The 25,695-nt window shown below is 39.9% G+C and overlaps 2 protein-coding genes across 2 annotated transcripts; both read right to left on the reverse strand.

Moving 5' to 3' along the window:
* Positions 1-2,147: 2,147 nt before the first annotated feature.
* LOC138593264 (somatostatin receptor type 2-like) lies at positions 2,148-12,180 on the reverse strand. Its single transcript, XM_069664195.1, has 3 exons — positions 11,793-12,180; positions 4,192-4,517; positions 2,148-2,579 (listed from the first exon to the last, which is right to left on the reverse strand). The coding sequence occupies exons 1-3, from the start codon at positions 12,178-12,180 to the stop codon at positions 2,148-2,150; spliced, it is 1,146 nt and encodes a 381-aa protein (XP_069520296.1).
* A 10,964-nt stretch (positions 12,181-23,144) lies between these two features.
* On the reverse strand, positions 23,145-24,164 carry LOC138593728 (somatostatin receptor type 5). The gene has a single exon (XM_069664818.1). It carries the CDS (start codon positions 24,162-24,164, stop codon positions 23,145-23,147), a length of 1,020 nt encoding a protein of 339 aa, XP_069520919.1.
* Between the last annotated feature and the right edge of the window lie 1,531 nt (positions 24,165-25,695).

Consider the following 25,695-nt stretch of genomic DNA (forward strand, 5'->3'; position numbering starts at 1 on the left):
TGTAATACCATCAGGGTTCCAATTGTTCCAGCCATCTGACAAGGATTTAGCATTTCATTTTTTTATTTAATCTCTAAAATCAGATGTCTGCATGCAAGTGCATAATGATGGCAAGGTATTTCAGCTGCGTGTCGCCGGCTGTATGTCACCTGCAGCGCTGCTCCAGGACTGCTTCTGTTTTTTTTTGTTTTTTTTACATAAGTTTCACTTAAATAAGAACCGTAAAAAATAGTTTAGTTTAATGCCTTTAATGTAATTTAGATTCATTCTATACAGGAAAGGGTGAAGAGACGTCTGCTCAACTGTAAACAATGACTACATGTAAATAAAATGTATACATGAGTCGCTCCTCACTTTGCCTGGCTCTTTGCCATATGCAGGAGTGGTTTCGGGTGTCTGATATACAGGTCTCAGGGGTTAGGCTTATCAAAAAACTTCTTTCCATTGAAAATGAGTCAGAGATTTCACATGACGACATAACCCCCCCATCCTGTTTTTTCCTTTAGTAACATAATGTACTTAGGGCCTAAGTGAGACTTATGACTGTGTCATAAAGTAAACAGGGACCTGAATAGGGAGCCTTGAAAGTGACTTGGTCGACCAATCAACTGCCCTAAAAAAACATCAAATAAAAACAAGGGAAATTTCCTCAAAGAAATGCCAGATCAGACTTTTAATTGAAAAGCATAGCAGGTGTAAAATACTTAGCATACTTTATATCCATGCATGTTACATATTCTACATATTTAGACATTAATATTGCTGATTCGATGTCAATATGACTATATAAAAATAGGCATTTTTTTTGCGCTGCAGCAGCTTGTGAGCAGTGGGCAAATGAAGGCTCTAACATGAACCCTAATCTAACCTCTAAATGAAAATCACAAAGTTCTGCGACCAACATGGACTGCTCACGCAGGCAGTCCAGTTTGAGTCATTCTCAACTCTAAACAATACAGTGCAAGGAAAAGGAAGAATTGGGTGGAAGTCCTTTATTGCTAATCAATGCCTGAAAAGCTGGCGGTCACTCCCAGAGGCTATATCTTTGTCAGACGATAGCCAATGGGTTCTGAGATTGTGTTCTCATAAGAAACCATACATACAAAAGCTTTAGTTTGTTCTCTACACTCGCCGCATCCCCTTCATGTATATTCTTTCTGTGAAAGTTAGGCATTTTTGCAAGCACAAGCTAAACAAATGTGAAGCTAAGTGTTGTAACCACATTTCAAAATTAAATCAGGAGGAAGTATTACAATTTCAAAGCACATCACTTTACAAGTAAAAAAAAAAGGTCTTCACAATGGCACCACTGACAGGGATAAACTATTGATATGACCAGAAAACAGTGAGTTAAAAAGTTTATATCGTGAAATTCACAAACAGCATTTCAGAGCTGTCCTTAATGCATCACAACAATACATGTTTGAAAATCAAGCTGCTTTAAAGCAAGCACAGTAAGATATGTTTTCATATCTTTCCGTCTAGATTGTTGTATCATAATCTGGATATTTATCAAGTGTTCAGATCAATGAAGGTCCTCCTGCAGAAGTGCCAGCAGCAGACGGAAAAGAGCATTCTCCTTTTGTCAAAGAAATTGGATGACATGTTAGGACAGCTTTGCCATGTTACATGGCGGATCATGTAAAACCATACAAATCCGCTAGTATGACTCAAATAAGATTCTGTCAAGGTGGGCATGGATGGTGCTAAAGCACAGATATCAGAGATGAATGAACTAGATCTAGTATTTCTCCACTAGGACTTCAGCAGTTCAATCAGTTCAGGCTCAATCTGCATTACTTGTGACAACTCTACAGAAACCTCAAGAAGGAAAGCATGTACTATGCTTGATTTCAACATCAACTGTCTCTGCAGCGTTGATGATTATTACACTAAAGATGCATTTCTCTCTGCCTCAGGGCGAACAAGTTTAACTAAATATCTATAGCTCGAGAGTCAGTGATCTTCTCCTACCCTTTGAAACCCTTTGGAAATTTCAAATTTGAACTTTGTTCATGTGTGTTAATGTCCTGAAGCAGCCACTATAACATCATCCTTTTGATTGCACATCTTTAACATGGGTCAGTAGTAATGCAACCGTGGCCAATTCTTCTGGAAGCCCTTAGCACCACTGCCTCCTTGGACAATCAGATGCTGGTCTGTAGCTCGCCACTGAGCAGGGCAGCATTGTGAGTCTCTAAGTTGGCATTGATGAGGACTGCGTCGTTAACCATCCTGCTTCTATCTACCTTGCTGTCACTGCGCTCCATTTCATCCAGACCTGCCACCTTTTTCAGGCACAGAACGTTTTGAAAGCTCTTCTTGAAGTTGTCTGACAGGAAGGCATAAAGGATAGGGTTTGCACAGCTGTTGGCGTAGCCGAGCACTACAACAAAGTCAAAGGAGCTCTTAACAGCTGAGGTGGGGTTGATGGAGCTGGTGACGGAGGTCACGTTGAAAATGTAGAAAGGCAGCCAACAGAGGACAAACATGGCCACCACGATAGAGACCATCCGTGTAACCTTTCGCTCAGAACGCTTGCGCTTGGTGGAACCCACTCGCAAACCAGATGACTTTACCTGTCAAAGGAATGGACGTCATTGGCTTAAAATCAAGTACAAAAGCACATTATGAACACTATGAAACAAAGACAAATCTTAAAGTAATAGTTTGTCATTTTGGGACTGGCCCTTTTCATTTTTTTCAAACAGTTAGACAAGAAGATCACAATAATTAACATTTATTTTGAATTTGAAGTCACAACTAGGAGGCTTTTTGTTTTTAGCTTAGCATAAAGGCTGCAAGCGTACTAGGTAGAGGTATCGCATTCTCATGTAATTCTTGCAGAGAAAATAAGTAGTATTGAGTATTTCCCACACTGATGAACTATTTAAGAACCATGGAAACAGACTTCTCCTAATATTATGATTATACAGCTTGAATGTAAGTAATAAAACCAAGCATGGAGTGGCAGCTAGATCATAGCCCTGTTCCAGCACCATTAAGATCCAATTTGATATCACATGTTAACATACGATGTTAGACATGTTTTTAGTGACTAATAATGTTGCAAATATTAATGAAACATGTTGGTTGGTTTCTTATAGTAAAACTATATATCTTTCCATTAAGGTCATTAAAGTTATAATCTCAAAGATCTCAGTTTCGTTCTATTTGGCGGCACCTTTGGCGTTAAATGGTAACTGGGCGCCGCGTGTGTTTTGTCCGCTTAAGTCGCACCAGACACGCAGTCCGTAATTCTGCAAATGCAAAGGCATCAGTGGAACATAGGCTCAATCACTATTGTGTTACCTCATTCGGCAATAGATAGTAACTTAAAGGTATAATCTTGAAGATTTTCAAGTAAATAAATGTCTGTTAAGTCATAATCTATCGCCGAATGAGGGAACACAATGGTGATTGAGCCGATGGCCCACTGATGAAAGCTTTTGCATTTGCAATATTTAGTATTATGAAGGACCAGTCCCAGTCACAAGCACCGCCCAGTCAGTGACACATTTTCCATCACCCAGCAGTGGTTGGTCTGCCAGAGACGGTAAGCGGAGCTAAGCGGCTGCATTTCCGGTCTCTGCAAGTGTTGTGAGTAGATGGTAATCTGCTATGGCTGAACAAACGAAGAAAAGATCGATGACTACAGATGCAACTTCAACAATAAGAAAAACAAACCAATTAGACACTCAGGTGAAGTCAAACAGTCTAAAAAGGAAAGCAACCATCAGCAAGGGAAATCAAGAGTTAAATCGACATCTGGCTCATTTGGGAAGTGTGCTCCCACAATTACAGATTATTACCAAATGTGCTGCCAAAGAGAACGAGACTGAAATCTTCGAGATTGAATCTTTAACAGACATATATTTAAATGAAAATCTTCGAGATTATTACTTTAAGGTTGAAGTTGGTGTATGTATTTTAATGTAGCTTCTATCTTGAAATGGTTATCTGTACTGTTGCAAAAAATAGTGAAATATAAGCCATTTATTTGAATCAACCAATATCTGCAGTGCCAAAATACTGCCACAATCTTGGTGACAGTTAGTTTTTTGTTCAATATTCTAGAGATGTATCCAGAAAATATCAAATATTTTGTCATTAAAATAAAGGGCAAAAGGAGCCTGTTATGAGAATATTATGTTACACTATAGTGTCAGGTATGTGAAGGCAGGATCTCACCTTGATTATAATAAGAAGGTAGCACAGACATATGACTGTCAGTGGCAGAAAGAATCCAACTAAGAAGGTGTAGAATATGAAGGCTTTGTAATAGACGTCCTGGGGCTCCGGCCACACAATCCCACATACTGGCACCTTGTTCAGGCCACTGAAGATCAGAGTAGGTAGAATGACTAACAGCGACACACCCCATACTGTCAGGTTAATTAGCTTGGCTATGCGAGGCTTCCGCCATTTTGTAGATTTAATAGGGTGGACCACAGCCAAGTATCGATCAATGCTCATCACCATCAGACAGAAGATGCTGGTGAACTGGTTGAGAGAGTCTGGGAGGGGGTGGAGGAGAGAGTGTAAAAAATCAGAGAAAGGTGAGGTGAGTTTACATGATAAGTAACAGTAACAGCAGTAGTACTAGTTTTTTTTTAATGAAAACAGGAGGTAAAAAAGTGTTACAAAGGCAGCTGTGATCACCAACAGTGTCTAATTGCAGATAAGATATTTACTATTCTTTCACCTGTCCATTAAAAATGTGGCTACAGGAAGAAGACAGTTAGCAGAGCTTTGCAGCAGAAAACATCACCTAGCTTTGCTCTGTCCAAAGTTGAACAAATCCATTTTCTCTCATTATTCTGTATATTGTTAGTTAAATCCAGAGTTTTGCAATGTATTGCCTGTGGCAAAACAGAGAAATAAACCAAAAATATTGTTGTACTTCTTATTATAATAAAAAAGATCTCTAATTGTACCACAAGGCTTGTGAAAGAACATTACTGGCTGGGCAGGGTCATAGATTTGATGGTTTTGATGCGTGACATTTGACATTCACTGCTCAAAAGCTTAGTAACTTTTTTCAATTCTTGCGCACCAGCAAATAGAGCTTTAAAATGGGATTACACTGAGCAACTGCTTTCTTAAGAGATGTTCAGTCATTTTTGGGCATTTTTATGAACTTTTTGTTTTCCTGCCCTGTGTTTCAGTGATAATTATTTATCATTTTATCATGAGTCCCGTTTAGTTATGTATTTAATTTGTATTTCGTTGTATTGCTCACTTCCTGCCTTTGTGTGTTTTCCCGCCTTTGTGTGTACACATGTAGTGTTAGAATAAAAAATCCATGACAAACTGGTAAGAGTTAGTTTCTTAAACTTTATTATAACATTTCAGCTTAATATGGAGACAATTGTCACATCAAATGTATGCTCTTTATCGTCAGTAATGGATTCAGGTTTTAAAGTGTTATCAGAATGAATCAAGCCCTCACTGTCTCAAAGATTTTACCAAATGTGTTTAACCTTTGTCAGTTCAAACCAAAACTAATGTGAGAATTTGCATATGATTGAGATGAGTAGGTTGCAGTATTAGCAGAAGCCCTTTAACATTGGCAAAGGACCAAAGATACAATACAGCAATGTAAAAATACTCTGTCACGACTTAAAGTTCTGCATTCAAAACAACAGGTTATTCTATTTCATACTGGCCCCATTACAATAATGGTCACTGAGCCTACACCACAATAAGATACATTGACTTCGTGTTAACAAAAAGTTAGCCCATATTGCCAATGTACTGTATGTCTAAAAAAACAAGTGTCTTTGTGTGTTAATGTTAAATTACAGTTACAATTTCTTAATTTGCTGAATACCAAACTCTCATGGAGTGCTTGGCATTGCCAACTACATCCATATGAACTGCTGACTTAATTAGTAGATATTCAAATAAGGATAACAGTAACATAGAAATGTCTGCTACAAAGTGAATGTTAACAACTTGCCTGAAAATTGTTTGCCAAGTAATATCTTATAAAAGCTACAATGAGTAGGCCGACTTTAAAAACTGAATGCCAGTGTCTTTGAAGAGACGAAGTGAACAGTCCCTTTTTACACTCGTGGTTAAAGATTACTTGCTCAGGCAGACTAGCTTGTTGACATTTCAGATGACAGAGCTGACCTCTTCTTCTGCACAATGTGACCTGCTAAAGAGAACAGTCCCTCACATGGCACTGTTGAGGCCGGTGTAGCCAGGAACCTGTGCCACAGCCCTGCAGAGAAGGGCAATATGGGCCGGTTCACCATCAGCACTTGTGTGTGCCGACCACCACTGTAGGGGACGTGTCTATGCTGGCACTAGGCTCTGCTTTATACCTCTGTCGAGATTTGTCAGTGATCAGACTCTGACCCCGCTGGTCGGAAGGCCATTCTTTGGTGGCTCTGGTTTCCATTTCTTCTCTGCAGGGCTGTGGCACAGGTTCTCTGTTCTTCAGCATTTCACTCAGCCACACCTCTTCCCTCTCTCCTCTGGGTAGGTAATCTGGGATCTAGAGCTGTTGCTACCTTTAGCCATGACAGGTTTGTGTTCTCTTTCTGTCTGTTGAGGTCCTCTGTATATGCAGCCTTGAAGCACACTATGTATGCAAGGTCAACATCTGAGACTTCCATTGTATGCAAGAGGTGGCACAGTGCAAGCAGTACCACACATATTTGTCACCACCCAGGAGCTCAGTGAGGTACCTACAGAACAAACACACAACACCAACAGAATTAATGACTAACCTTGTAATTCATGAAACAGGCCATACATTATTTCTATGATACAATAACATGACTATTAAATTAAATGTTTTTAAATGAGAAAGTAAAATCTGAGAGGACAGGAAAAACACCTTACCTGTAGGGCTCCAGCAGTGTTTCCAGCTTTACCAGCCTGTCATATTCAGCTGAGGTCAGCATGTCTAAGTTGTGCTTATGCTGTGCCAGTGTTGCATTCCGGTGAATCTTTGTTGCGTTGGACCCACCTTATCATTTCAATAGTTGAATTCCGGTTTCAGCTCTGTTGGTTTTGCAGGACTGTTTGAAATGTTGTGTGCACTATCTGTTCTGATAGTGGTGACCTTGTTTGTGTGTTATCTACCACGCCTTCACAACTTCAAGACACCAGCTAGCGCATGCTTCAGAAAAATATCTTTCCTTTGTTTTTAACACGCCCAAAGTGCAGTTTCACTAGTCATCAGTTAGGTGTGCTGTTACACTGTGGTAATTAAGGCTTCTAAATGATGTCCAGAGTTCTCTATTAAGTGCAATAAATGTAGCTTGTGCCAACTGCTTCGCTTTTGTAGTCTTTTCAGTGTCATACAGTTTATGAATTATTTTAATGATAGTTCTCCTAAAATGTGGCTTGTATGATGGGTCGCCTGAGGCGATCTGCATAATGCCTTGAATCCCCTGGTCCTTAACTATGTAGATGGTTTTGCAGCATGTGGCAATCCATTTAGTCGCTTTGTTTTCCCCGGCTGCACTCCACCAGTGCTGTTTGGTGAGCATGGCTCGACACCGACTCAGAGATAGCATCTGTGCTAACATCAGCAAAAACATGCTTCGCTCGACGAAGGTATTTCAAACTTGTCGAGCTTCTGTGGAAAGACGGTTCATCACTGCAATATGTGCACACACATAGGCGCTGATTACATGGGTGCTTCGGGGCCCAAGCATCCACCGGTAGCAAACTCTACCAGGGTTTCCCACTTAACTTGCTCTGCAAAGAGAGAGACGTACACACGTATATTGAATTGAAGACGGCTTAAGGCTGACCCTAATGCTTCGAAGCTACAAACGTTGCCATGGTAATCGATCGTAAAAATCTGAATTCAATTTTTTTTTTTTTCCTTTTTAACCACAGACTTTAGGATATGAGCAGAACTAACACAGATCTGTGTGTTTCTCATGCTCTGTACCTGGCTCAATAAGGTCACGATCTGTCATTATTTCCATGCAGTTCATTATAGTCTATAATAACGCAGCGCGTTTCTATGGTGCTGAGATAAATGGACTGTACTTGTATAGCGCTTTTCTAGTCATAGTGACCACTCAAAGCTGCTTTTTGCACTACATGTCACATTCACCCATTCACACAAACATTCATACACTGATGGCCTTGAAACCGAAAACGTAATTGTCTTCCCACAAAATCCTCTTTTATCAGATCACTATTTAGTAACATTCGATGTCCTATTAACCGACTACTCTCCAGTTAACAAAAATGTACTCACAAGATGTTTGTCTGATAGGACTGTAGCTAAATTTAAGGAAACAATTCCAGCTGCTTTTAATTCTTTACCACATCTGTTTACTACAGAAAGCTCCTATGCTAATGTTAGTCCCTCTCAGCTTGATCAGTTTGTTGATAGTACTGCAGGTTTGCTGAGAAGTACTCTAGACTCAATTGCCCCCTTAAAAAAGAAGATTATCAAACGACAGAGGCTAGCTCCATGGTATGACTCAGAAACTCGTAACTTGAAACAAATGTCGCGTAAAAAAAAAAAAAGAATGTGGCGATCCACCAAAACAGAAGAGTCTCGTTTACTCTGGCAAAATAGTCTTAATAAATACAGGAAGGCCCTACGGCATGCTCGAGGTGTCTACTACTAAATAAAAACAATCCCAGGTACCTTTTCAGCACTGTAGCCAGGCTGACAGAGAGTCACAGCTCCACTGAGCCAAGTATTCCTATAGGCCTCAGCAGTGATGATTTCATGAGCTTCTTTAATGACAAAATCCTAAAGATAAGAGACAAAATTTGTAACCTCCTGCCGTTAACTGGTGCAGATGTATCTTTGGAAACTGCTCAAAAACCTGATGTTTACCTTGACAGTTTTTCTCCAATTGACCTTCCTGAGCTAAATTCTCTGATATCTTCGTCTAAACCATCAACCTGTCTTTTAGACCCGTTTCCAACCAAGCTGCTTAAGGAAGACTTTCCCTCAATTAGCACTTCTTTACTAGATATGATCAATATGTCTTTATCGATGGGCTATGTACCCCAGTCTTTTAAACTAGCTGTAATTAAGCCACTTCTTAAAAAGCCTACCCTAGATTCAGGCACCTTAGCTAACTATAGACCTATATCTAACCTTCCTTTTATCTCAAAGATCCTTGAGAAAGCAGTCGCTAATCAATTGACTTTCTTCACAACAACAGTTTATTTGAGGACTTTCAGTCAGGATTTAGAGTCCACCATAGCACTGAGACAGCCCTTGTGCGAGTTTCAAATGATCTACTTACTGCTTCAGACAGAGGACTTCTCTCTGTACTCGTCCTGTTAGATCTTAGTGCCGCTTTCGACACGATAGACCATCACATCCTGTTACAGAGACTAGAACATTTAATTGGCATTACAGGATCTGCACTAAGTTGGTTTAAATCTTATTGATCAGATCGATCTCAGTTTGTAATGTTCATGATGTGTCCTCTATGCACACCAAAGTTAGTCATGGAGTTCCACAAGGTTCTGTGCTCGGACCGATTCTTTTTACCTTATATATGCTTCCTCTTGGTAATATCATGAGGAAACACTCCATTAATTTTCATTGTTATGCAGATGATACTCAATTATACTTATCTATGAAGTCAGACGAAACCAATCAGCTATCTAAACTAGAAGCATGCCTTAAGGACATAAAGATCTGGATGACTAGAAACTTTCTGCTACTTAATTCAGACAAAACTGAAGTTATTGTGCTCGGCCCAAAACACCTTAGAGATTATTTCTATTATGATATAGCTGCCCTAGATGGCATCAGCCTGGCATCCAGCACTACGCTTAGGAATCTGGGAGTTCTATTTGATCAGGATATGTCCTTCATCTCCCACATAAAACAAATATCAAGGACAGCCTCCTTTCATCTTCGCAACATAGCAAAAATCAGACACATCTTGTCTCAAAACGATGCAGAAAAACTAGTCCATGCATTTGTTACTTCCAGGTTGGATTATTGTAACTCGTTACTATCAGGCTGCCCTAATAAGTCACTAAAAACTCTGCAGCTGTTACAAAATGCTGCAGCACGTGTGCTGACAAGAACTAGGAAGAGAGATCACATCTCTCCTGTATTAGCCTCTCTGCACTGGCTTCCTGTAAAATCTAGAATAGAATTTAAAATCCTTCTTCTTACTTACAAAGCTCTTAATGGTCAGGCACCATCATATCTTAAAGAGCTCATGGTGCCATATTACACCTCTAGAACATTGCGCTCCCAGGATGCAGGCCTGCTTGTGGTACCTAGCTCGACTGCAACAACTACTAACATCAGCCTTCCCCATAGTATCATTATTGTTGCTGCTAATGCTAATAGTAGACCTGTTGACTTCAACTGTTACAATTACGATTACCTCAGCCTTTATCATTACTCTGCTTCTCTCGCTAATTTATTTATTTATTTATTTTGCTAATCTTCACCCTAGTCTACCACTATTATGGGCATTGTAACCATAAGTATGTGTCTGTTGTTGTTCATGTAACAAGAACATATGTTGTTGTTTCTCTCTTTGCCTGTCTCTATCCTGCATCTCCTTCTATCCCATGTTCGGCCCATCCAGTCGAGGCAGATGGCTGTTCAACATGAGTCTGGTTCTGCTCGAGGTTTCTGCCTGTTAAAAGGAAGTTTTCTGCCAATGTGCCGAATTGCTAAGTGCTACTCATGGTGATTCATGTTGGGCCTCTCTTTAAATAACATAACAAAGAGTCGGTCTAGACCTGCTCTTTCTGTAAAGTGTCTCGAGATAACCCTGGTTATGATTTGGCGCTATACAAATAAAATTTGATTTGATTTGATTTGATTTGATGGCAGAGGCTGCTATCTAAAGTGCCCAACTGTCAATCAGTTATCACAATCATACCTGTTGGCTATGCCACCGGGAGCAATTTGGGGTTCAGTGTCTTGCCCAAGGACGCTTCGACATGTAGCCTGAGCCTTGACAGCCCTAGATATTAGTCATGGATAATTATAACGATTTAAAACGGGTTTAAAAAACTTAAAAAATGCAAGATATTTTATTATCTATTTTTATATCTAAAAATAGAAATAGAATAGAAAGTGTTATTCAGACGTATATACCATTTTTATACAAATAGATTTTTGACTTCACTTACGCACCACAAATGTATTTAAAATCAGTTAAATCAGGCTAGTATCATAGGCCCAGATTTCACCCACAAACACTTTCCTATCACTTTCTCACTCTCTTTTAGGTTGCATCAAAAACAAGTGCAGAAATCTGGGTTATCTTAACAGCCAGTTTTTCTTAACTCTGACCAACAGATGAAGTCAGTCATGTAATAATGTTTTTGAAACTTTGTAATTTCTTATCAGTTAAGGACACCACTCTTTAAATGAACATTTTAACGCTTCGGTTTTTTGTACAAATAAAACAAGCAAAATACAATGTTTGAATTTGTTGTTTTTAAAGTGCTGCTGGTAAGATTATTTTACTTTGGACTGCAGAGCAAGGCTAACTGTCTCCTCCTGTCTCTTGCTACATTAAGCTAACAGCCTCCTGGCTGTAGCATTACATCCAACTGACAGATGTAAGTGTGGTATTGATCCTCAGAATTAGCTTCCAGCAATAAAGCAAAGAAGCCAACAAGTCAAACTATTTCTTTCACAAACACCAACATCCAATACAACATGTAATAAAATAAATCATTTCTTTAAATTGCAAACATAGCAGACAAGGATTTCAGGATATTTTTCTTTTTGAGGAACCCAAAAGTGTTTCTAATCTAGTAAAAAAAGCTACTGGTGCACCATTATATTTCTGTTCTATACATACCTACAGTCATGATCACCCTGCACAGGATCTCTCCAAACGGCCAGTGAACCAGTGCCAGCTGAAGGGCAATGAATGGCAGGCTCATCATGCACAGAACATCTGCCACCGCCAGATTCAGGATGTAGATGTTGGTCACCGTCTTCATCTTAGCGTAGCGCAGGATGACATATATTACCAAGGTGTTGCCGCATAGTCCCACAGCACATACCACAAAGTAGATGAATGTGATGACCACTGAGCTGGTCTTGTCCTGGTGAGACTCCCTGGTCTCCGAGATATTCAGGTCCAGGTTAGACTCATTCCCCGGAATGAAGCTGTCATACTGAAGGGGCTCAGGGATGGAGACATTTGGGGAAGTTCTGAGATAGGACCACTGATCCAAAGCCATGATAACTTACAAATAGTTTTAGGGTATCAAATGGCTCCTAGTGTTACAATGGCTTAGGGGGTTTATGTGAAATCATATAGGAGTTTATTAATGGTTCAGGGATTTAAGGTGATAAGTTCCAAGACAGGCCTCAAGTAATTGAAATGTGAGATTTTGGAGTGGAGGGGCTTGGGGGTGGAGGGGAATAAGATGACTGGAAATCTTCTTTAAAGTGGAGCAACGAATATCACATTCCCACTTCTCAGAAAAAGAGTAAGAGCAAGATAGACCTGTGGAAAGAGATACACAAGTGTGAAGGAACAGTAACTATGGCTGAGCAAGTGAGTATTTTCTTGACAAATAATAATATAATAAGATCCATAACAACAGTTGCAGGGTTACTTTATATCTGGGGTCCGTTTCAGAAAGCGGGTTTAGTGAAAACCCCGGGTTTGTTAACCCTGAAATGAGGGAAACCTCGGGTTTGCCGTTTCAGAAAGAGAGGTAACTTTAACTCTGAGTTGGTTACTATGGTAACTGTGTCTGTGAACCTAATCTGGTCGCGAGCAGGTTTTCTTCAGGAAACTCAGAGTTTCGCTCTGTCTCCTCCCTCTAGAATATAAAACCCTCATTCACTTCCTCATTCATTCAGCCCGTCTCACGCGTGTGTTTGAGCGGTTACCGAATTAAAAGAAGAAACGTTGCGTCTCTGTGCTGCTCTGACCCCTTTGCAAAAGTCTTTTATAATTATGATAAAAAAAAATCAAAACACAAATCTGTGTCAAAGTCATCATTTTTAGATTTTCCACCACCACTGCAGAGAGCGCTCAAATAAGACGCCGTAAGTTATTGGAATTTCTCTTTTTAAACTAACACAATTCAGTTTAATCAACATGAATTATAATGTATGTGAAGTCAGCATCATCTTAGGGATAAAGCTAATGCACATTAAAACAGCCACTGAATGATATTTCATTAGTTTAATATTTAAAATATGACTGAGGTGAGGTTCAGCCATGAGGAGGACCTCTTTTTGTGTACCGTTGCCATGGTGAATCGTGGTATCGGAGCTCCATTAATGCTGGCTTTTTATAGTCAGCGTGCACGCACTTAACTGAACCTACTCAGAGTTGATTGAACTAACTCTGATCAGCTGTTCTGGAACCGAAAACTCAGAGTTTCCTATGTCAGAGTAGATCAACTCAGAGTTCAGGGTTAGACTCAGAGTTTGTTGAACCTTCTTTGTGAAACGGACCCCTGCTTTCACACCTTCAATATTAAAAATATAGTTATTCCTCTCACAGCAAGCATTTGATAGACAGAGACATGGAGGAGATCCAGCCAATTTAACATTTTCTATGATTTCTAAATAAACATTTGGCAATTATCTCCATCATTTGAAAAACACAGCAGAAACTGAAAAAACTCAAAAACTGGGAGGTGGAGACAAAACCCGAAAACTGGAGCTGTTTGGTTTCTTCCCGGAGTCAATAGTCACCAAGAGGTCTCATCATCACTTTAGAGACATGTTGTTTTTAGCTTGTATACTGGTCAAAATTTTAGCTCAATCTCTTCTTGCCCTATGCTCTTTTTTGCCATTTAACTCAGTTAGGCTATAAATCCCTCAAATGCTACACTGGCCTCAGCGGTACATCTTAGGACTGTGCATATATGCGTGCTCGTGTGATTGTATTTGTGCATTCCCATGTCTGCATACATGTAAAAAGGTACGTCCAGCAAGAGAACAACAAGGGCACTGCGCCACTGAAGGCAAATGTTTATTCAATTGATCTGGGGGACAAACAGCTTGTACACAGGTTCACTCTATCTTCCCCCGCAGGTTACTCAATGAGGACATTAGTCCAGTTATACTTTCAATTTTCACCTGAATTTCATTTGATTGATACAAATGTGGCTACTGTGGACCATCTAATTTGTGGTAATGAGGATTACTTACAGAAAAGGTTGGGTAGAATTACTAGTTAACACATATGAGACACAGTATACTTGCATGTGTGGAGTGATTTTGTGTGCATCCACTTGTTTATCTACAAAATGTTTTCCTCAATATATTAATCACCATTTACTTTATAAAAAGTTAAGAAAAACTTACTACAAATGGCATAGGTACAAAAGAACAAGATATATCTGAACTTTAAATTTGATATGCCCGTCAAAAAGCCTTAGGTTTTTAACTACTGAGCTATGTTTGTAACTAAAACTATGATGAATTAACATAATTGTAACTGATTTGACCTATTTCATCACGTACGGGTCCTTTAAAACCAAGGTTCTCAACTGGTGGGTCGGGACCCAAAAGTGGGTTGTGGAGCTGTTTTTGGAGGGTCGCGGATGTGTGCTTAAAAAAAAAAAAGATATAAAGACATAAAGTCTATTCCGCGCTTTTATTTTGAAGGACTATGCCATGCGTGCAGTAGCAGTGTAGTTTATTCACACTCCATGTATTCACTGATTGGATAATCCCAGTTTACAGTTACATTTACATTCTTGAAACTTGATGAGCCCTACAGTAGTTGGACTTATGTTGCCCTTTTTTCCCTTTTTTTTTTTCTGTAAAATGTTCCTCTTATGCACTGCCACATGCTGGTCCTTTTGGTTGACTATTATACTGTTGTGTTTTGTGATGTTGACGTACTCTGATTTTGTTTTCCTTCTCAGCTCCAAATTGCACCACTTCTCATTAAAGAAATTTGAGTGGTTGAAAAATGTCAAAAAATTTAGGTCGCGATTTGTCATTAAGGACGTGGTGGGTCCTGAGGCGAGACCAGTTGAAACCCACTGCTCTAAAGCAATAGAGGTTTTCACATTGCTGCACGCAGCAACCCTCTGCTTTGTGGGAGTATTAAATCAAATAATCTGCAGATTCTAAAAAGGAACTTCAAAGGTCCCAACATGATTTTTTTTTTTTATTTAAGAGGTGGTCTCACCCTTGTTTGAATAATTATATGGCATCGCCACTACATTCTCATAATTTTAAGGCATTGCCACTATATTCAAATGATATCATTTACATTTACTTAGATTTTTCAGCTGGGTGATTTGGCAACACCTATATTTATTGATTTTAACTGAGAAGGCCAGAATGAACCTGCCACTAACAACAAAAGTTTCTGTATAGGATTCTTGGTTATTGCAGAAAAAATGCTGATAATAATAATATAATAAAAAATGGGGTCTGATTTCATGAAAGTCGTAAGGATTTGTCATTGCAAAATTAAATTCAAAAGAATCTTTACTGGCCTTTATATACAGATCAAAGTTAAGCTCAACAAAAAAATGTGTACCTGTTTGTGTCAATCAGTAACAGAGCAAAGGTTGAAGGAGCACAGAAAAGCAAACGGCACTAATAACACATTAAGGAATGGAATTACTGCGCATTGACTAATAACTGTAGCATCAGTACTATCAGCGTTGGTAAGATCGTGCATGTCAATTATACAGCATTGTATAATTGAGTGTAAAGGGGGATTCAGTGGTCCAATAAAATGCAAAGGAAAAAGTCTAAAAGACGAACATGTGTATCGTTTAACAAAACAAATAGAGCTGTCTCTGTATAAAAAACCCTACAGAGACAGCTCTATTACAGCGCTCAGAAAGAACACACAAAAGCACATAGACTAAGATACGGTTAGTGAGCAGCAGGATTTCATGTATCAAGTCTTTTTCTAAGAATAACTTACATTTAAACAGAAACGTCATCCTCATATCAATCCCAACGTGGCAATATGTCCTTCAGTATGGAATGGAATCCAGCCGCTTCGATTCGGATGAGCAGCTGGAAAACTGCATCTCACCAGCTCTCCATCCACCTGCGTTCAGGAGAATTAATGTAACGCACGGCGCTGGCGTTCAACCGCCCCCTCGCCACCTTAGTTAGAGCTGGTTGTTCCCCGTCTCTCAGGTTATTCTTCTTTTCTTTTTTCTTTTTTTGTTTCTTTCTTCTCTTCTCTTGTTTTTTAAATTTTTTTTTTTACCTTTGAGACTAATTAACCGATTTTTTTTTTACTAATATACTAATGTCTTGCAGCCCTTATGCGCTGGCCTAACAACACAGTCTTGCCACCGAATATCCCGCGACAAGTCGGTCAGAGCAGCAGGACGCACAACTGCACCGGGGAGAGAGAGAGAAATACAGAGAGACAGAGAGAGACCCAAGCGCGTCACCCTGTGTACGTTGGTGTCTTGCGAAGGACTGATTTTCAGTCATGCATATGAGTTGGCTCTTTTTCTGTTTCACTGTATCACTAAAACAATACAGCATTAATGATAACTGTGAAGTTGGATACCAGACTGTGTTAATTGAATGAAAACACGTTAGTGAATATGCCGATAAGCACATACCTGAACTTCAACAGCAGATCTGTTGGAACATATTTATTTTTCATTTTCATTATTCCATCATTTTCTTCCAGATGTATAACAGCCCTTTTTGTTCAGTCTCGCAGAGGATATGCAGAATGCCAAAATAAAGTGAGTTTTTTCCAAATCCTTCATTAGATGTACACTGCAATTATGGATTCATTTCAAGACTTTTCATATGCATAGATGCACATTGCACAATGGTGCATATTCTTGCCAGCCAACAGGGAGGGCAGTCATATGTGGTGGATCAAGCCAATCCTAAACTTCCTCTTTTATCTATATAAAGGAGGAGTTATCAAGCAAGTGTAGAAGCTGGATATCTTGCAAGTTCTGTCTCAGTAGTGCTTCATGTGAAAATGTCCCGTCGCTCCTCTTAACAACAATAACATTCTGCTATTACCACTATTAAAAAGCAATTGCCAGTTGTCATGCTTCTTTGTTTATTCGTTTTGTTGCATATTTGGTTTTGGTTAGGTGATATGTGTTTATTAGCTTAATTTGCATTCCCTTTTAGTTTATTTATACAGTTGCATAATATATTACGTCTTTATTCAGCACTTAATTGAACTGTTTATTGTTTGTTTTAACAGGCTTTTCTCGAACCACCTCTTACCCCTCCCCTTTAGCACATCCAGAACTTTTGCATGCTGACATAAAGGGTCCGCTACATTGAGTGCCATACCAAAACCACTTGTTTTGTTCGTTACAAACAAGTTCCTGGCGACTCACAGTGCAAACATTATGCTCAAACCAAGGACATTTTATGTTGTCATACAGAAAATGTTAATGTTACATTGTATTAAGGATAAATTATACCCTTTTTTACTCCAGAAAAATGTCACGACATCTTTATTTCATTGTAGAGTTGTGTTGTGTTAGAACGTTTGCAAAAAACAGCATTTATCAACATCAGAGTTAGAAATAAGATTCTTTATAAAAATACCAAGAAAACAACAAAAAGAAATGCTACTAAAGAAGCCTGGGAGCAAATGCTTTTCTCCTACTATGGGCTGAATGTAATGAGTCTGCCACCTCATTGTCCACACTGTAACTTATTTAGCCTATTAATATGTTATGATCCAAAACCATGGTTATGATAGATATGAGTTCCTGTCTCTTTTGGAAAGAGTTTGTCCCAAAGATTCCTGCAGTATTTTTACCCAACACCTTAATAAAGGGAGCTTCATTAAGCAGTTTGTGTGACAGTTTGTGAATGACCATGGTGTTGGCAATGTGGACTTCACAAAGTTTCCCCTTTTCCACTAATTACGAAGTGACGAGATCTTTAGTTAACATAACTCTTAGCCATGGCTTTCCCTTCCGTTTGCTCAACATCTCAACATTTCAAATAACTTCTCTACACTCAGCAGCACAACCACTCAGAAACCAACTCTGGTAATTGGCAGCTCTATAGTTAAAAGTGAAGTTAAAAATGGCGACAAAGCTGCAGTAGGTAACATCATTAAAACTAACTTTTTGTTATATCTGCTCAAACTGTCACTTTAAACATGCAGTAGAACAAGAGAGAGATAAACTGTGAAACATATCATGTTCCTCTGGCTCCTCCTGATGGCATCTGCAAGCTTTTTGATGTTGTTTTGGATTTCTACATCCGGCGATTCAAAAGACTCTCCTCTGCACTCCGGGGGGGACTGTGAAGGTGAGACAGTGCTGATCAAATACTTTGCAACTATTATTTATATTTGCTTATATCTTCAGGCCGACTAACTATTGAAAGGTGCTTTTGGAATACGGCTCACTACAGGCACGAGTTCAAATAACACTGCTGGTATGAATGTTAATGGTGACATGGATTGCTCAGTAATGTTTGATATTTAGGGAAATTAAATGTGTGAAATGCATTAATATACAATCTGGCGTCAGTTCACCACCTCGCCATGTGTCTCCAATTTCCCGTCTTCAAATGTTTCACAACTTCTGTTTGAACCTGCATTGTTTGCTGTGTTTTGCTTGATCTTGCACCATCTGATTCTAACCTGCCCTAGTGACCTCTCATGATGTTACAATATACATAGAATAGAGCATCAAAAACAGGCAAAACAAATGGACTCAAAAGGATGTTCATTATTTCATTCATTGTTTCGTAGAGGCTTTTTTCAAAACAAAGTCGACAGCTGACAAATAATTATTGATCTTTTCTGTTAATGCTCTGAAAACCCAAGAAATGCATAAAAACAAAACATTTGTTGAGCCAAAATGCATCTCAAGGCTCTCAGCTGGTTATGACACAGTATGTTGGAGTTCTTCCTAAACTCCACCACCTCAGCCGAGGACACCTCAGAGAGAGAGAGAGAGAACATGGCCCAGAATGCAATGACCCTCTAAGGTAAACATAAACACTTTTTTTCTTTTAAAAACTAAACAATATCCCTTTTTAATGCAATACCTGAAGGTTTGGAAGATACAAAACCCAGACAAACTGGGGAAATGTGATTTATTGTAGGGCCTTTTTGAACTTCATTCGATGTTTAACTACACCTATTATACAGAGATTCTCCAACAACACTGTAATGAAGCTGTGCCGTTTCGCTGGCCATGACCTTTTACAGTGGACCACAGCAATAGCGTCATAAACACACACATGACGCTGTTACGTCCTGGCGAAGGCCCCTTTTACACTGATGTTGATTTGCCTCTGTTCTGCCTCTGTTAATACCTCCGCTGCCGGACTTTGCCCCATGCACTATTCCATGATAACATACCTTTAATACAGAACAGCGAGGCGGTTCATGTCTTAGACAATATGTCAATGCATTGTTTAAGTGGCTATCACTGGAGTAGCTATCATTATTAAAACTAACTTTTTGTCATATTTGCTCAAACTGTCACTTTATCCATGCAGTCTTACATGAGAGAGATAATCTGTAAAAAAACCCATCATGTTCCTCTGGCTCCTCCTCCTGCTCCTAATGGCATTTGTAAGAACATAACGCTCCCGAAACACACAACCAATCAGAGCCGAGCAGTCTCTCTCAGACTGCTGTAAATCACACCCGCGCAGCATCACTACTCTGCGCATGTTCACACGGTCAAGCTCAATTTCTTCAGTGTGCGCAGCGTTAGAAAGTTTGTGTCACCAAAACAACCACCAGGAATGAAAAAAACTGCCCATCCCTCTATTGCCAACTAAAGACTGTTACATCGAAGAAGAGAAATGAGGAAAAGCAAGCGTAAAAGAAAGAGTTTGACCGAGATAGAAATAAAGCGAGAGTAAACATTGGAGCGGCATTTCCAAGGTGGAGAGAGCTACGGGAGCTGAAAGGATTAAAAAGTATGCTGAGTTAGACAGTTCTGCTTGACAGGTAATTACTTATTATTTCTGCTGTATTTGTTTCACATTGCTAAGATGTCTGCAGTTACTGTGACGCTGTGTTACGTTGGTGTTGCAGTCGGGCTAACGTTAGCTTGTTCTCAATGTGGCTACTATTCAGCGTTGTTTCATGGCGGTGTGGCTGAAAATATGTTTGTGAAGTGTCCAGGCAGTGTGACCGTTTTGGACTTTCTCCTGATAGTTCTGTGTGCCTGTGCTCTCACTACTAAATGTTCACAACATCAGTGAGATACTGCTTAGTTGGCAATATTTTTTCCACCGTGTTAGCAAAGTGCTGGTGGTTTAGCTAAATAGAATTAGTTGTAGATTACCGTTCACAGCAAAAACACTAATTTCCGCTGGTTTGATGTGTGTCTGCTTCCATATTGTTGGTGGTGTAATAAAACAGCCGCGGTTGCTGTCATTTCATGTTTTTACATATCTGGCTCCTTCAGTTGCTGTGGTTATTAGCCTGCGCGCATGATAGCCTCCTTTGCGGGGAGAGCTTTGGAGGTGGGACTGAGCGCCGCAGAGAGAGAGGGGGAGGGACCTGGAGGTTATAATCTTTCAAATTTTGGAGCAGTAGAAGTCCACTCTCTTCTCCATCTTACCTACTGCAGCTTAAGAGGTGGTGGCCTAACACCACCTATCGCCCACTTACAATGCAGTGTTGAATTCTTTGCCCAAACAGCTGAGATCACATTCAGGACCATGTGAGCCTAACTACCCATCAACACCAGAGGGTATTAACGACTCTAAGTGATACTAGGTCAACAGCTCAGGTTAACGACTCACCCTTGATTACACATCTATTAGCGTACAACAGAGGTTTATATTTCTAGCTCCGTCCACCAGTCAGTATGGAACTGAAGAAGCCTTTCGGATGAGAGGTGAAACGTCTTCAAGAACGTAAACCAAGTCTAGTTGCCTTTTGGATTAAGCTTAGAATTACCATGACCTGGATGACTGAGGACCTTCACAGACACTGTGATTCTATATTTAAATGCACAATATGTTATTTCTGATGCGAGGAGTCTCCCTAATCAAAATATTTTGTGATGCCATTGTAAAGTATTGTGGAATCATGTTGTCAGGTTTCCTTTGTCTATAGTGGTTGTCAAACAACCACTGTTGCTATTAAAAACGATCTGGCATGTCTCAGGCAGATATCAGGTAAATGCCACAAAGAAAAGGAAAATACCAAACCAATCAAAAGTAAAAGAACTCCATCTGTCAAATTATGAACCCTGGTATTGATAAATTATCATTATTGTTATGAAAAACTTTCAGAAACACTTTACTTGTCTTTTGAGATTTTTTATTTATATCGTTTGTCATTACTTTCCATACATACAAAAAACTGTGTTAAATCCTTTGCACAAAACCTTATTGAATTAAGTTTAACAGCGAAACGTTGACCACATCCAAGCCTGACTGTATATAGAGATGGACGACAGGACAGCTCCCTAAAAGTGAAGCCAAAACATTTCGGGCGCCCCTTGCTGACTGTCTGCAGTATAGGTCATAAAGCCCGCCTCCTCCATGTTAACGGGTGGGACATGGGTCAAACTATAAAATCATAATACACGCCAAATACATTTTTCTCAAACATGGTTTATGGTTACAACATGGTCATTATAGCTAGTTATTATTATGCTGATTTACGTCCAAGTGTTCATTTTTCTGACAAGTTTATTTTTAATTAGTTATTTGATGCTGTCAAAAGGATGATTGACAGCTCTGTTGACAATTTCGGCTTCTGCAGCCAATCAGTACCGGATTGGCAGAGAGGAGGACAAACGGCGAGAGGAGTCGTAACTAAAACAATCACTACAGTCACTGAAGTTTCCATACCTGTGAACGTTAACCTCAGACCAACACAGAGAAGCTGTTCTGCTGTTAAACACGCCGGTGTGCGGGATCCTTGCTGTTTTTTCGGTAAGTTAAGTGTGTGTTTGGGTTAGCGGAAGTGGCTACGGCCGCTTCACTCGCCGATCTCTACTGCACAGACTCTGGCTCCATATGATGTCACCATCACAAGATGGCAGCGCCTATCACGGGGGCTATTTTGGCATCACTTTCGTGCAATGGGAGCAGATGGAGACGCGTCGTCCATCTATATATACAGTCATTGCATCCAAGGGACCCCAAGATAGATCTAATGGTTTGTGAGATAATAATTCGCTATTAAAAAAAAGAAAAACAAACTTTGCCACACAAAAACTCTCTTTATCCTTTCAACTTTTTACTCATCTTTGTTTTTTTGTGAGACAGAGTTTAACGAAAGTAAAGTATTAACCCTCTGAGAGTATCCTTAAAATATCAAAAGTACTTTTCATGCAGAATTTTTGTATTGTGTGATCATTTGTGTCTTTAAATTTAAATGTAAGGTGCATGTTAATACTGTCTTGAATGTAAAATCATCATGTGTAAAGCAGGAAGTAAATGTCAGTGTAGTATTAGTAGCTGAGTAGAAGTATAAATTAGTGTAACATTTATATACTCCTTCGTAAATGTAATAAGTTATAAATAAGTTATTTGCCACTAGTTTAAACACCTTAAGAGTATACTGTATATGCCAGAAGGTAGGTGGAGATAATTCAACTGTGGAATCAAGGCTGGCCACAGGCATGAGTGTAATTTTGTATACAATTTACCTTTCCTGACTAAATCCCTCATGGACTCCATTTCACAAGCTCTGGTGAAATGTAATATAACAAGAGATGCAGTAGAGCAGGAACCCTCAGCGGTCTGAGTAATTAAAAGACAAATAATACAAAATGTCAGATGACAAGAGATTGCCTGTGCCCCATCAAGACAAGAGGATTTTGTGACAGTGTACTATTGAAGTTCAAATTAAAATTACCCTGTTTATCTTGTTTTCCTATTGCAATTAACTATTGAGTCATTAATATGGCAAGATTCTATTCATTTCTAGTCTGCTGAAAGAGAATTGTGATCAGTGAAAGTGCTCTGACTCTAATCTTTGTGGATATCTTGACACCTGCATTTCAGCAATGATGAACCGATACACGCCCCACAAAACTCAATACACAGTAAAAAACAAAGACAGCATATTTCATCATCTAAGACATGAAAAGAAAAAAAGAAAAAGAGAACAAGAGAGGCAAAGACTGTACCTAACATACATTCCAAGTTAAGTGTGGAGTATTTAATGAAAATCTACAAACCATCAAATAGGTAAATAGTTTAAGGAATTTGAAAGGTATCATGCAGTACATCATGGAAATTAGTGTGTCATTTTTTTTCTCTACGCAAGAATGGTCACATCCCGCACACTTGTGTCACTTAAGTCATACCATTCAGTGTTGTACTGCATACTAGAAGCTTTCTTGGCAGCTGGACAAAGGAGAGTGCGGAAGTGCCCCTTGAAGGTGTCAGAGAGGCAAGCATAGAGGATGGGATTAGCGCAGCTCCATGAATATGACAGCAAAACCACAAATTCAAAAGCTGTGGCAAAGGTCAGGACCAGGCCACTTTGATACAGGGAGCAGAAGTTTAAGGTGTAAAATGGCAGCCAGCATATTCCAAACACTACCACCACTGCAACCACCATTTTGTTGACCTGTTGTTCCAGCCGATGGTTCTCTTGGTTTGGTGCAATCGCTCTGAGCCGCTTGGACCTCAGTGTTAGCAGCAGCGCTGTATAGGCAGCCGTCATGACCATGAATGGCAAAGCAAACCCAGTGATGAAGGTATAAGTCAAGATGCTGAGCCACCAGCCATCTGAAACCAGGTCTGGTATACACAGGCCCTGTTCAGCTGAGAAGTGAAGTGCCATAGGAAGGATAGTGATGAGTGAGAAAAGCCATAGTAATGCCGAAACGATTTTGGCACAGCGTGGCGTTCTCCATCGGGCAAACCGAAGCGGGTCAGCCAGCGCCATGTAGCGGTCCACGCTCATCACTGTCAGACAGAAGACACTGGTGAACTGGTTGATTCCATCCAGCACCATGACCACTTTACACACCATATCACCAAACATCCAATGATTTTGGAAGTTCTGGCTCGCTACGAAGGGAAGGCCAACCATGAAAAGTCCGTCGGCTAATGCTAGGTTCAAAATGTACACCGTTGTGGAAGATGACATTTTGTCCAATTTCAAAATAGCAACAATGACAAGGGAGTTCCCTGCTAGTCCGGTGATGCACACTACCAAGTACAGTATAGCCATAGTAATGCCAAAGCTATCAATACTGTCCTCCAAGTAAAAATGCTCATCCACATCGGTGTGATTGTATTCTGTATATGACAAAAATAATGTGTCCATTTTGCCTCAATGCATCAAATGATTGATTCAAAAAGAGATTAGGATGCTAAGTTGCAAACAAAACCCTTGGCAGCCCAGACTGAGGAAATCTCTTCTTGAATTCCTTTGCAAGCGCTTTCCGTGGTGTAAGTTAAAGGTACTCAGACAGAGAGGAGTAAAAAACTCAAACACCATTTTCAGGTTCAAGAACAGTCAGGCTTCAGCAACTCTTCTTCAAATCCCCTCGACCAGTAAATTCTGTTTTCTCCAAAAAAATGTTTTTTTAAAGTTTCTTCGGTGGTGGAGACAGCATGCTTCTTTCTGACACCTATGTGCCATACAAACACCCGACACGCAGCACAGAAGGAGTGACACTCGAATGCCTGCCTGACTGCTCTTCTCCCTGGGAGCCCTTATATATCTCTCCCCCCTCAGTTGTGGGGAGTTTGCCTCTCTCCCCCCCCTCAAACACACACTTTGTTCATCTGTCTCCAGTCACTGTGATTAACTCGAGCTTTGCCTAAGCCCCTCCTCATTGCTCCCCCAGTTCCTGTGCAGTAATGCTGTTTCCAAGGTAAATGCTGGACCCATCTGCTACAATACTTTAGTTTTAATAATGTTTTCCCTCTAACCTCTTTTCTCTTCCCTCTGCCTCTGTTTACTCACCCAGTTCAGTTGGGGGTCGTACAACTGAACCTTAACACACACACACACAGACAGAGAGATAATAACACTATCTCTGGCCACCCACCTTTATGACCCAGACAAAGTAAATCTGCTTCCATCAAAGACAAGTCTGCTGTCGGGTTTTCAGGGCTTTTGTTCTTTGACTTTTGACATGGCATGCTGTTTTTGCTTTAGACTCCTTTCATCCTCTTCCAACCCTTCAAACTTGATTTTTGTTACACCATCTATCACAAAAAGAGGACGAGCGCAAGTAAAAAAGAAGACAAGACAGTAGAAAAGGAAGGCTGGAAAAAGATAGAAAAGAGGAGAGAAAGACTGGGGGGTTGATTAGAGAGGGGGAAAGGGGGTTGGCAAAGATAAAAGACCCTGGGTGAGCTAGGACATGCATAGCTGAAATAACCCAGGAACTTCTAGCATGTTTCACCTCCCTTCATCAATACAATTGATGACACCAGCAAAGCTCATTCTAAGTTATCAACTCGTGACCATTTTCAACTTTACTGGGGTGCTTCACTATGGCTTTTCTATGGTCCAATATCACTGGGAAAAACATGGCTTTGTAGTCTAACCTCCTGATTGCCTTGAGGCTTAACTTCCCCCTGAAGACTACCACTTCATTAGATAAAGCCCTCCTTTCCATCCCAACATAAGCCCTTGCATAAACATCACTGGAAACACTTTTTTTCATGGTACCTATTATGGAGACATTTGACTGCTTCGTATTTCACAGGCAATATTTCACTGTGGTGTTCAGACACACACTGGCATCCATATCAACCTGCATCAAAGCCCACAGCAAGAGGACAAGCCAAGTGGAACAAAAGGGATGATGATCTTTTACATTGCCAGACTCAAGGCTCAGGGT

The sequence above is a fragment of the Semicossyphus pulcher genome, unplaced genomic scaffold (assembly GCF_022749685.1).
Source record: "Semicossyphus pulcher isolate SPU_LCO1_2020_fin unplaced genomic scaffold, fSemPul1.0.p SCAF_16, whole genome shotgun sequence".
Lineage (NCBI taxonomy): Eukaryota > Metazoa > Chordata > Actinopteri > Labriformes > Labridae > Semicossyphus > Semicossyphus pulcher.

Coding starts and splice junctions, on each gene's coding strand:
- LOC138593728 (XM_069664818.1), bottom strand. CDS start 24,164: ATGGACACATTATTTTTGTCATATACAGAATACAATCACACCGATGTG.
- LOC138593264 (XM_069664195.1), bottom strand. CDS start 12,180: ATGGCTTTGGATCAGTGGTCCTATCTCAGAACTTCCCCAAATGTCTCC. Junction 4,518..11,792: donor CAGGGTGATCATGACTGTAG/GTATGTATAGAA, acceptor ACCCCCTCCCAG/ACTCTCTCAACCAGTTCACC. Junction 2,580..4,191: donor ACCTTCTTATTATAATCAAG/GTGAGATCCTGC, acceptor TTCCTTTGACAG/GTAAAGTCATCTGGTTTGCG.